Source organism: Octopus bimaculoides, chromosome 12, assembly GCF_046866305.1.
Source record: "Octopus bimaculoides isolate indiv1 chromosome 12, ASM4686630v1, whole genome shotgun sequence".
Classification (NCBI taxonomy): domain Eukaryota; kingdom Metazoa; phylum Mollusca; class Cephalopoda; order Octopoda; family Octopodidae; genus Octopus; species Octopus bimaculoides.
Window position 1 is genome coordinate 17,318,216 of NC_142939.1, and position 14,830 is coordinate 17,333,045.

The 14,830-nt window shown below is 36.0% G+C and overlaps 2 protein-coding genes across 8 annotated transcripts in view; one reads left to right on the top strand and one right to left on the bottom strand.

The window, feature by feature from the left end:
- The window catches only part of LOC106870840 (uncharacterized), a 67,049-nt gene extending 62,206 nt beyond the window's left edge, over positions 1–4,843 (bottom strand). For both annotated transcript variants that reach the window (XM_089360849.1, XM_089360848.1), the window contains exon 1: positions 3,844–4,843. In XM_089360849.1, coding sequence (XP_089216975.1) covers positions 3,844–4,080 — 237 coding nt within the window. In that variant the 5' untranslated portion in view covers positions 4,081–4,843. The remainder of the gene's footprint in view (positions 1–3,843) is intronic.
- A 3,941-nt stretch (positions 4,844–8,784) lies between these two features.
- The window catches only part of LOC106870834 (mortality factor 4-like protein 1), a 40,142-nt gene continuing 34,096 nt past the window's right edge, over positions 8,785–14,830 (top strand). Inside the window, exon 1 of one of the 6 annotated variants that reach the window (XM_089360843.1) lies at positions 8,785–9,100. In XM_089360843.1, the coding sequence (XP_089216969.1) occupies positions 8,977–9,100 (124 nt within the window). In that variant the 5' untranslated portion in view covers positions 8,785–8,976. Of the gene's footprint in view, positions 9,101–12,064; positions 12,716–13,408; positions 14,142–14,830 lie in introns of those variants that run through there. The other 5 variants (XM_089360842.1, XM_089360846.1, XM_089360844.1 and 2 more) reach the window with 5 other exon arrangements.

The following is a 14,830-nucleotide window of genomic DNA, read 5'->3' on the forward strand; positions in this document are numbered from 1 at the left end:
GGGGAAACAGACACAAAGAAACACACACAGATATACATATATATATATGTGAAGTATATTTTCCACTTAAATGCGAGCCCCAGGAGAATATCTCCTCCAGCTCGCTTTTGACACACTTTCTGTGCCCTATCAGTATTTGCAAAGGGAAGTCATCTTTCCCATCATCGACCTGACGTGATAAGCACGGACCCGAGTTTCTGGGTATTTACCCTTCGTCAGCACACGACAATCACCGGTCTTCGATGCGAAGGAGTCCCGATGCAAATACAGATATATCCTTTTACCATGAGATTCTAAAGCATTTAATTTGACAAAATAGTTGATAACCATGTATAGTCTGGAATTGAACCTGTAGATTTTTAATCCTTTTGTTTATATTTCTGTTGACATACATTGCCTTTGTTTCAATTGATTTTGAAAATAATGAAAATTTAGTGCAATAACTTTGTCATTATAATGATGGTATTTGGAACTTAAATTAACATGTAATTTCAATGGCAGTTTTTAGTTCACTTTAACCATTTAACATTTAAACCAGCCATATGTGGCCCAAATATTCTATCTGCTTTACGTTTAAACTAATCAGATCTGGCCTCTTACACCTATGCTACAATGTCATTCTAAAAATAAAGATTGAAATATTGGTGCAGGTGTAGCAAGAAGCTTGCTTCTCAAACACATGGTTCCAGGTTCAGTCCCACGGCATGGCACCTTGGGCAGGTGTCTTCTATTATAGCATCAAGCCGATCATAGCCTTGTGAGTGGATCTGGTAGACGGAAACTGAAAGAAGCCTGTCATATATATGTATATATATATATATATATATATATATATATATCATCATCATCATCAAACGTCTGCTTTCCATGCTAGCATGGGTTGGACGATTTGACTGAGGACTGGTGAACCAGATGGCTACACCAAGCTCCAATCTGATTTGGCAGAGTATCTACAGCTGGTTGCCCTTCCTAACGCCAACCACTCCGAGTGTGTAGTGGGTGCTTTACGTGCCACCGGCACGAAGGCCAGTCAGGTGGTACTGGCAACGCCCACGTTCAAAATGGTGTATTTTACATGCCACCTGCACAGGAGCCAGTCCAGCGGCACTGGCAACGATCTCGCTCGAATGTCTTTACACATGCCAGGAAGGCGATGCTGGGCACAGGTGCTATCACGATATATATGTGACATCAGCCACAACTATGATTTCATTTGGTTCGATGGGTCTTCACAATCACAGCATTTTCGCCCAACGATTGAAGTATTAAAAGCACTCTTCAATCGTTGGGCAATATGTTGTCTGATTTAGCTTTGTTTCTATGGCTGGATACCCTTCCTAATGCCAACCCTTCACAGTGTGTGCTGGGTGCTTGTAACATGGACGTCTTAAACACTGAGTAATTGACATATGATTGTGTTTGCGAGTAAGGGACATTATCACCATCATCTTTTAATGTCTGTTTCCCATACTGGCATGGGCTGGACGGTTTGACCACAAGCTGCACCAAGTTCCAGTCCGATTTGACCTGGTTTCTAGAGTTGAATGCCCTTCCAAATGCCAGCCACTTTACAGAATGTACTGGGTGCTTTTTATGTAGCACCAGTATCAAGTCTGTTGTGGTGGACGAGTCCCCTTGAGTACAGCGAGGCACCAGATATTTTAGTCCTCTGTCATCTTCGTAAGGCTCAGTGTCTTGAAATCAGCCTTCAAGACTTTGTTCCATAACTTCCTTTGGATAAAAACTATTTAGCACTTTTGTTCCTTTTAGGATTTCTTGTATAAAATTCATATAATGTGAGCCAGTTGTAATCAATTTGAACCATTTTAGAAAAACACTTCACTTCTTTAATAATCTTTGTTTACAAACTCACAACATATACACACACATTCGTAACGACAAACAAATCTCAAAATGCCACTCCAGAAAACATCCTCTTTCCAAAACACAAGAAAACAAATTCAACTCCAGATTTCTTTTTTCCAACTCACATACGTATAAAGGGTACGAATTCTCTAAAAAAAAAATCATTCATGATGAATATATACACGTGTATATACATATATGTGTGTATATGTATATATATACACATATGAGAATGAGAGAGAAATAGACACACACACGTCTGTGTATCACCTGTCTGGATGTTTTGCGTTCTTGTCCCATTTTGTATATATATATATATATATCCCTTAATTGGAAAGCAGTAAGGTTTGGTGACATAAAAATCATTTGGCTGTAAAAATCTTGTCTGAAATATCCGGGGCGGAGGTTCGAGCCAATTACATGGACTGGTATTTCTTTTCTTGACATCAAAAGGATGAAAGCAAAGTCGACCTCCGCTGCATTTCAACTAAGAACATAGGAAGATGGAACAAATGCCGCTAAGCGTGAACGATTCTGCCAGCTCCATCCTCTTAATAATTATCCTTTCAACCAAAAGCATAAGGCCTGAAATTTTGGGGCAGGGGACTAGTCGATTATATTGCCCCCCCCCCTCCCCAGTTTTTTTTTACTGGTACATAATTTATAGAACACTCAAAGGATGAAAGGTAAAGTCGACCTCGGCGGAATTTGAACTCAGAACGTAGCGACGAGCGAAATACCGCTAAGCATTTTGCCTGGCGTGCTAACGATTCTGCCAGCTCGTTTGCATAACAATAAAAATGGTTTCAAATTTTGGCAGAGTCAGCTATTCTTGAAGGAAGAGGAAATAGATTACATTAGACCCAGTACCTAACTGTTATTTTGGTAAATTTTCAGATTAACTTCCGCACGATTTTCACCCCCCAAAAAACTCGGATTTTTTACGTAAAATCTAGTACCCTGACTTCTTAATATTCTGCAAATTGCAATATGCTGTTAATCAGAAAATTTACCGTTATTTTTTTTTTAATCGACCCCGAAAGGATGAAAGGCAAAGTTGCCAACGGTGGAATTTGAACTCGAAACGCAAAACTAAGTATTATTTTGCCAGTTCGCTGCCTCAATAGAGATATTTCCTTTTTGCTGGTATAATCATCAATTTTATGAAGACTTATAGTTTAACGTGGAGGTAATTTAGTACTATTATAAATGCGCAGAAACGGTTTAAAAAAAAACGCACAACAAATTCATATTTATCCTCCTGGAGGGAATTGAATTTCGCCAATAACATTTACAAACGAAAACGAAAGATGCGAGAAATAAATAGCGCACTTTCCTTTAAACATACATCATTGATAATTGAGGCATTCTTAAATTACTATATTACCCCAACAATAAAAAAAAGTATCGATATTCATAAATTAAAGAATACTTGTGTAAGACTGCCATTATTAATTATTAAGGGGAAAATTATTTAAATTATTTAAATTGATCTAAAAAAACAATTATTTAGTGTGTGTTCACTGCGCCTTGTTTAGGAATGGTTGAAAGGTTTGGTTGCATAGCATTTCACTGTTTTGTCACAAGAAGTTAACTGGATTCCCTAGAATGAATTTATTTGAGGCCCTTACAATGCAAGAGTATTAGTTTCGTGTATTAGTTGTATTAAGCGCCAAGGTAAATTCTGTTTAGGCGCTAAAACTACTATTAATAGTAGCTAAGTGTGCCTGAAAATGACAGGCCACAGTTTATCTAAGACTACATTCGACATGCAAGAAACGGAAGATACAGATGCTGTTAGCTACTACAATGTCTTCGGTAATAAATAGTTCTACTGAAACCGAGTAGACCTGGGGGTTAAATAGCGGTCCAGATGGACTATATGTAAATCTGAACCTAAATAGCAACAAGAATAATAAGAGAAAAAAGTGACCATACATTGGAGAAAGAAAGAAAGACAGAGAGAAAGAAATATACCTTGCCGAAATATGCGGCCCAGTGAGCTGGTGTCCAGCCATAAAAACAATCCTCTTTCAGCATGATGGAGTTAGAAAGAGCAAGATTTATCGGAGCAGTCATTGTTGCCGTATACTCATCTAAGAGCCGCCTCAAACGATCTACATCACCTTCTCTGCAAGCATAGTGTAATGGGTAGTCATTCCTTAGCATATCTTCTTTCTCTGTTGTCCAGTCGCTATTGTTCACATGTTCCATTGCCTTTTCCTCTCTGTTGTTTTATCTCTGCTTTGCTTCTTTTTAAAAAAATCCCAGTTGTTGTCGACAATCTTTTTGTTTTAAATTTCAACTTCAGCAATTAAAAAGTAAATAAATAAAGGAACTCCGTCGGATTAACAAACAAACTCCACTAACTCACCCTCGGCCCCTCAAAAGGCAAGACAAAGGCTTCAGCAAACTTCAATGTCTTAATCTAAACCAGCTAAAAATGTATCTGTGATACTAGGACACCCTGATATCCTTTGTTATTATAATAGCATTTGTATTAATGTTGTTGTCATTTAAAAATCAGTACAAATCCAATGTTCTGTCAGTTTGTTGATATATATTTCTTTGTCTATTTCAATTAGCCAGACAAGCACGTGTCACTGGTATATTTATATTTTGCATACATGTAAATATATGTATATGTAAATTATATATTATGTATCCATAAATAGGTGGATAGATAGATAGATAAATAAATGAATATAGATTGTTGTTAATTGTTACTGGATAATATTAGTATTATTATTATTATTATTATTAAAGAATTAATTTTTAACACAAAAAAAAAATTGGGAAAGGGGTAAGAAAAAAAAAAGCAAGGAAAAAATATTCAGAAATCCTCGAGAGATAAAATAAATATATAAAGAGGCACTTCTAGATAAAGTGAAAGTCGGATGATAAGCGATACAGATAAAAGTTTCAGACTGAATAACTAAACACTTCTAGTAGCGTTAATAACGTAACATCAGTCGGTGCAAGTCTCGTTCTTGAGGTTGTCTCGTTATTACGAGAATAACTTTATATCATTACACAATAACCACTTTTACTTTTGTTTTTGCGGAATTTTATTTTCTTCAAACTTTTTAATAAAAACAAACTTTCACTTTTAGTGTCGTCACGTTTCGCCATTATTCAACAAAAGAGTCGCACGCATGCACATACACACATGTAAATATATATATATATACACACAGGCATTTATATATATATACACACACATATAAATACATATATATATAGAGAGAGAGAAAAATCAATATGTATATATATATTACAGATAGATAGATAGATAGCTACATTCAAAAAGATATGGCATTCACCAAAGATATATATATATAGTTATAGTATTAGGGAAACTTAATTTAATTTTAATTTTTAATAAATTGATTTTAATTGAGTTTTTACCTGTAATTTTGGATTTTATCCCTAATATTATTATTACACACACACACATATATATACATATATATATATAATTAACAATTGCATTAAAATATATAAATCTTTAGAGAGAGAGAGACAAAAAGATATACATACACATACTTATGTCTGTGTATGAGTGTGCGCGAGCGTACATATACATGGCGTTCCTAACGAATAGAGTCGGAAATTCTTTATTACAACAAAACCTGTAATTCCTTTGAATATGTATGTTTTTAAACATTGTGACATTATGATTCTTCGTAAATATAGTGTAATATAAATTCGAGGAAAGTGAAAACAAAAACAAAAAAGATAAAAGAAAAGATTTCGGCGGCGGGAGGAAGAACATCAACCCCGATTTAATTGTCTTTTATTATATATATATATATAATTTTTGGCAAATTCATTTCATAATCTACTATAATCAAAACATATTTAGAGAAGAAATTCCGATTTTTGACAGTTGAAAAATTTCCGACTTTATTCATTACGTACGCCTTTACACGCGAGATAAAGGTGGGTGGGCGGGTGGATAGATAGATAGATAGATAGATAGGAGTGGGTATGCTTTTTTCTTTGAGTTTTATTTAACTTAAGAGAGTTCAAGACAGTCGCTAACAAAGCGTCCCTACCAAAAGATTCAAACACCTTAGAATCTGCGGCAAATCTGATGTTGAACAATCATGTAAACACACGTGTGTACACGAGGGGGGTGCTGCAAAGTTCCTGGCTTTACGGGTGTCGCGGAAGGCCTGGTTGTAGGCCCACAATCTTCTGTATTCTTTTACAGGGCTTAGAAAAACTGAAGTTACCGCTACAATAAGTGTGTGACTCTGAGAGGGGAATACGTTGAATAAAATCATAATTAATTGATCCTCCTGTATATTCTTTACCAGAAACTTTTCAGCACCCCCTCGTGGGAGCCCTGTTGGCTCCAATGAGTTGAGAAACTCGATAGGGTAATTGACAAGTAAGAATGAAAAGGCAAAACATTTGGCATTGGTAAGCAATCTCAACAGAACGCATTTCAGTTGCAGTTCAAATCACAGTTTTAGAGGTAAGCCTAATTGAGCACTCATAGTAAATGGTTATTACTTTATGTCAACTGACGAAAACCTATATATATACATGTGTGTGTGTGTGAGAGAGAGAGAGAGAGAGAAGGGATGACCACTAAGTGGACATCCTTTACGCTAAAGATCGACCATCAACGGTCAAACCACAAAAGCTGTAGGAGGAATTACTTCAACACGCAACTTCTCCCCCCACACACTCTCTCTCTCACACATTTTCGCTATGACAAGAAGGGACTTAACTCATGTAAGCAAACTTCAAAATTGGTAAAAGTTATGGTGCCTCGGGAAAAATAATTTGACGAAAATACAGCTAGGGTCGTGACGAATGTCCTCCTAAAATTGGAGCGACATGCGTGCTAATTTGTGGACGTGCATAAATTACATTCACGTACACACACTGCCTTTTATAGATATGCAGATCATACCATTCCTATTGAGGAGGCCAAAAGTCGATAATGTGTTGAAGTATTGAATCAAAAGGATCTAACCCTTTTACATCCCCCGTAACATAGTGGTTCGGCAAAAGAGACCGATAGAATAAGTACTAGGCTTCCAAAGAATAAGTCTTGGGGTCGATTTGCTCGACTAAAGGCGATGCTCCAGCATGGCCGCAGTCTAATGACTGAAACAAGTAAAAGAGTAAAAGAGATTCAATAAGATGTTTAATTTCTTCAATTTTCATGTTTATCAATTTTTTCAATTTTCATGTTTATTAATTTTTTCATTTTTTTTTTTTTTGTTTAATTGAGGCTTAAACAATTTTTTAGTTGAGAGAGACAACCAAAAGCATCGATAATTCTCGTAAAACGGGTGGTGGGGAGAAATAACCCAATTTTTAATGGGGGTGGAGATAACTAAAATGTAACCCGCCTTTTAGTCGAACAAATCGGCCCCTAGACTTATTCTTTGTAAACCTGATGCTCATTCAATCAGTGTCTTTTACCGAACCACTAGATTACGGGGACGTAAACAAACCAGGATCGGTTTTCAAACGATGGTGGGGGGACAAACACACAAATATATACATATATATATACGACTCCGTCTACCAAATCCACTCACAAAGCTCTGGTCGGCCTGAGGCTATCGGAGGAGATATTTGCCCAAAGTGCCACGCAGTGGGGACTGAACCTGGAATCTTATGGTTGGGAAGCAAGCTTCTTACCACACAGCCACGCCAGCGCCTATAAAAAAAAAATATGGAACGCTTCACGAATTTTCGTATCATCCTTCACTATATTTTCAATTCTTTTTTTTAGAGTTTTTATCTATATTCCTATACTTCATTATAGTATTATTATGTTTATACATTCATATTCATATATTTATATGTACTATTTTACTCTTTTGCTTGCTTATGTCATTTGACTGCGGCCTTACTGGAGCACCGCCTTTAGACAAGCAAATCGACCCCCAGGACTTATTCTTTGTAAGCCTAGTACTTATTCTATCGGTCTATTCTGCCGAACCGCTAAAGTTACGGGGACGTAAAGACACCGGCATCGGTTGTCAAGCAATGTTGGGGGACAAACACAGACACACAAACATACACACACACAAACATACACACACACATATATATATATACATATAGACGACAGGCTTCTTTCAGTTTCCGTCTACCAAATCCACTGACAAGAGTTTGGTCGGCCCGAGGCTATAGTAGAAGACACTTGCCCAAGGTGCCACGCAGTGGGACTGAACCTGGAATCATGTGGTTGGTAAGCAAGCTACTTACCACACAGCCACTCCTATGCCTATATCATTATATAATTTTAATATTCTGATATTTTTATATTTTTAATATATTAATATGTTTTGTTTTGGGCAATTGGATCTTTGGGGTTTGACGGGCAACATTTTTTTTGTAGTGTTTTTGGTACCGAAACACTTTCAAACTTCGAATATTTGTATATTTTGTGGTATAGAACAGATAAAGTGCTTATTATGCATCAGGGAATCCCTTTCCATTCTTGGGTCTTTTGAGCCGAAAATCTTGAATAAGTTTATCGAGGTAATCCCTTTTTGCAATCATAAATTTTCCTCCACCTTCCTAAAACTATGTAAAAATAGAAATAAGAACAAAAATAATAGTGTTAGTAGTGGTAATAATGGTAGTAATGGTGATAGTAATGGTAATGATAGAAATAAAAATTAAAATAAAAAGACAAAAATATTGGTATTAAAATAATAATAAAAATATGAATACAATGGTAGTATTTATTTTTTATTTATTTTTCATCATGGCTTAGTTGAATTTGAAACCTAATAGTCTTTAGTTACCAAACCTGCCTGATTATTGTAAAGGGTATACTAAAAATTAGATTTTTTTTTTTTTTTTTGGTCTAGTCCATATTATTATTTATTTAAGCTTGCTCTCGTAATTATAATATTTTTTTTTTTTTTTGACTGGTGACTTCGTTGATGTCTGTGTGTCTTTTTTTTTACCCTGAAGAAGAGGTTATCACCAATTTGTGCTCTATTGTGCCCTAAATGCGGTGATATACCACCGAAATAGCCATAGGTGTTCTGTGTTTGTGTTCCACCTATACTCGTAATCCACTGTAAATGATGTTTATGGTTTGACTTTACTGATGTTACCTGCGGAATGGTGAAACTTGGATTTTGCTTTGCCTCACTTTGGATGTTCTGTTGTTGTTTTGTCCCGTGCGCTTCGGTATTCCTGTTTATGAAATTGGATTTTACCTACGAAATTTGCTGTCATGAGGCAGGTAGTTGAACTTTCGTACTACTTGTCTTGAATTTTTTTTTTTTTTTTTCTTATTGGCTATTGGCCTCAGCAAATGAACTGTCGTGCTACGTCTCCCTATGTATTATTTTTTTTCTCTATATTTTTGTTATATATATATATATATTTATTCTACTGTAATTGTACCGGTCTCTAATATTTTTAATCAACTTTTAATCGCAGTTTATTTATTTTTTTATATTATTCTATTGTATTTTTAATTGATTTTTTTTATTCTTATGTATAAAAATTTTGACTTTCCTTTACTAATTTGGTTTTGTGGTCTATGTTGTACTTCTTATATGTAGTCATTGGTGGGCTACAGCTTTTTGAGTCGATGACCTAACGGTTTTATTCTGCAATTAACTTTATATATATATATATATATGTATATATATATATATATATATATATGTATATATGTATATATATGTATATATTTATTTATTAATAAGGGTAGAAATTGATATTAATCAATTAGAACCAGTGGTCAAGCATATTAAAAAAATCCGAAGATTAAAATTATATTACATACAAAAATAAGAGGAATGACCAGCAAAAGTGGACTCCTATATGCAAGAAATAGATGCCGATTCGGCATTTATTTCTAGCATATAGGAGTCCAATTTTGCTGGTCATTCCTTTTATTTTTGTATATATATATACGTGTGTGTGTGTGTGTGTTTGTTTGATTAAATAATAAATTTACAGCATTGAATCTAATATTCCTCTAACTATTAAACTTTATAGTGTGACTGTCCCTACCTCTTCTACACCTCATCATGCTCATGGCAAAATCAGTGAATGGTTACTGAAAGCAGATTGGGATCAGGCAATACTTCACCGAGAGGAGATATAGGCTTCTGCTTATTCCTGTCTGAAGTATCGTCCGATACTTCAGACTTATCGTCCGATGAATTTACTTTGTTGACATATCGACAGAATTTTTATACCTTTCAATCAAGTCCGCCTTTCTTCCAGTAACATACAGTCCATATAATCTTAAATATTTCTTTAACTCAGGCACAGTAAGTACTTCGATAGCTGAATCATCGAGCTGCTTTATATCCATGATAAGACGTAAAACAATAACAATAGTGTGGATAGTCTGCGGAAGTTTAATTGTCCACATGGAGCGTCGCCTAGCCAAGGGAGATAACCTACTTATAGGAAAGCGCTATAAGGGTTGTTTTATCCTCTGGTTCAGGGGAGACAACTCGTCCTCATTAACGTTTTTATATATTAAAACTTAAATCTTGATTTCTGAGCGTTTCCTCACGTCCGCGACGTAGAAAATTAAAATTTTTCTTTTTTTTTTTGTATAGAGTCTGACGAGCTGTCCACAAGGCTTTGCCTTTGTGGATACTAAACTTTCGGTAACTCTATGTCCAGAATTTTAAGAATATAGTAAAATCTAAAATATTTATTAGATATGATCTAATTATAAATCTCACAGAGAGAATTAAGCAGCAGTGTTACGATAAAGCAGTTGTATATTGTCAACTCAATATGACAGTCCCAAGAAGGGAATCATGCTGCTGCTATTTAGCCCAAGGAAGCTGGATCGCTTCCTGTCGGCCTTGACATATTTCCTGTGTCCTTATATTTGCAAGGGGGTGCTTGTCTCCCCCTCGTAAACATAAGGACACAGGAAATGTGTCAAAGCCGACAGGAAGCGGTCCAGCTTCCTAGGGCTAAATAGCAGCAAGAATGCTTTGGGGGTTTGAATAATTCACCATTGGAAACATGGGTATTTTGTTCAACACCCTTAAACAACCCTTCAACCTGAAAAAAATTCTAACTGGGTTCCACCTGCAAGGTCTAGCACTGTTTATCTTAAAATATGAGATCACCATGTTGCGCACATATGGTTGTGATGCATGTACCCGGTGTACCCTTATCAGACGGGTAGTCATGATGGGTATAGTAGGCTTCATATATTTTACCCGTGTCACTTTGATGCACTGATCTCTCTCTCAATAATAATATACATGCATAAATACATACATACATACTTATGGACCTCTCCAGTTATTAAATGACAAATGAGAATTCCACAATCTCTCACTATGGTGCTGCTACACCAGTCATTGGGTATGACTCCTTCATGAACTACCTTTTTTATAATACAGGTGACTAGACCATAACCCACACCACCAGATATTTTAAACATCTCAGCTGTGATTCCTGATGGGCCAGGGGCTTTCCCTGTCTTCATATCCTTAATTGCTTTATCCATCAGGGTACTATTGATTCGGGTAGGTAGTCCCTCAATTGGATCAACATTTGGCAGGCTCCCCTCCTCCCATTCATTCTCCACATTCAGCAGACTTTCATAATGGCATCTCCAAGCCTCTTTCTTTGCAGAATCGTTAAATGCAAGTGCACCAGAGATAATTGCAGCTATACTATTCTGCAAGCACTCTATCGCATACCCAGACTACCTCTTTCACCTTATCCACCCATTTCTCTGCAAGGAATATGCCTACACCACCTACTCTGTCACTGTTATCTTCCCAGAAGATTTTATACCCATGTGCTTTACCTCTCTACCTTACCTCTTGTATGCAGTATACATGAACATGTCCCTGTTCAAGCATCTCTATAATCTCACTAGACCTACCTTTCAATGTGCCTACATAGACAGTGCCAACTATAAATACTGGGAAAAGGATGTGGAAGAAAACATGGGAAGGAGAGTTGTTATTCAGTGCCTGAATATATACAATTTTACATAAATAAATATAAATTTACATAATTTTACAAAACGTTGTCAGTATATATATATATATATATGTGTGTGTGTGTGTGTGTATGTGTGTGTGTGTGTGTGTGAGTATATGCATATACACACATATACATGCATATATATTATATATACAACATATACACACACACACACATATATATAGAGAGAGAGAGAGAGGGAGATAGCTTCCATAATAAATGTCCGTTAACTACGTTACACAAACACGTAACTAAAATAAGTTATCCTAAGCGAAAAACGAAAACGGTGTGGTTCCACGTTGGGATCGGGCAGGTCATCGGGAGGCGGAACAATAATTTGGGGAGGACTTACATCTAACATCACCTAAAACCAGAGTGCCTGTCTTGCTTTCCAACGAAACCGAAGAAAACAGCGAAATTTCTCCCCCAACAAATGACGTTTGCGCACGTTTTGATGACGTAGGGCACAGCTGAAGGAATCAACACTATTCACCCGCCAGATTTTAGTTTATATATATATATATATTTATATATATATGTATATGTATTTGTATATCCATAGCTAAATACACACGCATATATATATATATATATATATATATCTATATATATATATATATTATAACTTAAGTATGTACGGAGGTGAGGTACATGCGTACAAGAATAGTCTAGATTAAATTATATTGTCCCTTTAATCATCTTCCCCTAAATTTATCCTCAGCTTAAACGACAGTGGTATCGCTCTATTTCATCATCCCACACCAGAAAAGTTCATTTTCAAAGAATTGCATTTAAAAAGAAAAAAAATACCCTAGCAAAACATCACAACACAAGCCGGAAAGAATGCCTCCCAAAATGAAGTTCATTGAAGGTTTGCGTCTTCGTTATATGCATGTTATGTTGTGTTGTGTTTGTTTGTTTGTATATATCTATCTATACATATATATGTATATAATCGGATTGTATTAGACGACTCACGCGCGTGTATATAATCATATATGTGTATGTTATGTATGTATACAACTCACGTGATTCTTCGTGTTTTGTGCTTGGTATAATATATACTCAAGTCGAAGAAAACGGTGTAAGAGTATTTGGAATGGATTTAAGCGCATATATATATATATATATTATATGTATTTATTTTCTCTAAGTTAATAATTAACTCCGACAAAATAAATTGGTTAATAGATACCAGGGTAGCAAAGATCACAAAATGACTGTGGTGTAACTCCTGTTTATGAAGTAGAAACTCTTTGTTATTTTGGGTACTTAAGTAAATATATAAATTTAGTGATTGGAGTAAAACGCATATGTTAACTGATATATATATGTGTGTGTGTGTTCGTTTCGATCGAGTCTGTTACTCACTACTCAGAGTTTCGCCTGCGGGTACAGAAAACATATATATATACACACACACAAACATGCATGCACATACCTATAAAATACGTTTCATATGTCTGTTCATCTTGCTATTTCTGAATAAATCTAAAGTTTTTCTCTTGTTGGCGCGCGCGCGCACACACACACACACACACACACACACACACACACGTATATATAGGGTTTTCAGTTCCCATGTTTCTCTTTCTAAAATTTATTGCAAGAAATTATTTCGATTTATACTTCGACATTCGAGACAAATGTTTTATTACGTGTTATAATCAAACAAGCAATCAATTTCGCGATCGTTCTACCTTCTAGAATCGTCAGCCAAGCCTGTATTAAATCGCATTATATCATCTTTAAAAAAAGGTTGCATTTATGTTACCTGGAGTGAAATACTCTTTGGTCATGGTTGAATACTTGCAGGCATAACCCGCCATATAGTCAATACAAAGCAATTTTCGTTACTATAAGCCAGACATCATAATTTGGAGGTGAGAGACAAGAATGGAATGTATTGTTCATGTATTTCCCCAAGTGCATTTAAAGGTGCAAGTGAATTGAATTGGCTTCCACTGAACATCGAAATCCGTTCACAGTGAGCCAACATCGAAACCTCTTTGCAGTATTTCGGTTTGCTAGAAACAGCAGCCGTATCACTTTCAAATCGTATTTATCCCAAATGAGAAGGGATCCTCTACGTGGTCGCTCGAAATAACAGCTATATCCAAACCCATACCTCACTGTCTTAAATAAAGAAGGGAGACTCCACACGATTTCTCGCCCTGCTATACATAACATCGAAACTTCCCTCAAATCGCGGAGTTTTAAATAAAGGATAGACTGGACATTGTTATTTGGTATTTTACCTGAGGTCAGCTCTAATCAAGCAGACCTTAACATGAAAGGTATTTCAGCCTTTTTGTCTATTATCTTGGATTAATCTGTTTGTACATTATTTACATTTGACGGATAATTGTCCTCGTCTTATTTGTCGTAAACGCAACGTTTCGGCTGATATACCCTCCAGCCTTCATCAGCCACCAAATGTATATAATGTACGTAATTCCTCATCTCTTAAATATAGAACTGTAATCTGTTGGTGTCTGAGGACAATTTAGCGGCTACTTCTAACTGATCAACTTGGCTCATCGGATAAGGGCCCAAGAGTGGAATGTTTACGATCAGGAGTTTGGGATTCAAAAGAAGAATAACAATCGGTTCTCGAATTCAGCTTGAGATTTTGCTTTATTCCGAATAGATTTGTTTAGCTCCAGACCAAACCCTGCGAACGAGCAGTTACCAGGACAAGAACATGTAATCAGTGGGTCCATATTTACTCGCTTGCGTATTATTACATTTAGTTATACAAGACCTTTGTCGGTCAGTATTGGCTTCAAATTTTGACACAAAACCAGTAATTTCGGGAGAGAGGATACGTTCATTACATCGACTCCAGTGCTCAACTGGTACTTATTTTATCGCCCCCGAAAGGGACGAAAAGCAAAGTGGATCTCAGTGGAATTTGAACTCAGAAAGTGAAACCGATGTTGTGTTACCCCTGGTGGTCCGCAAATATAGTACTGGGGGTCCGTGA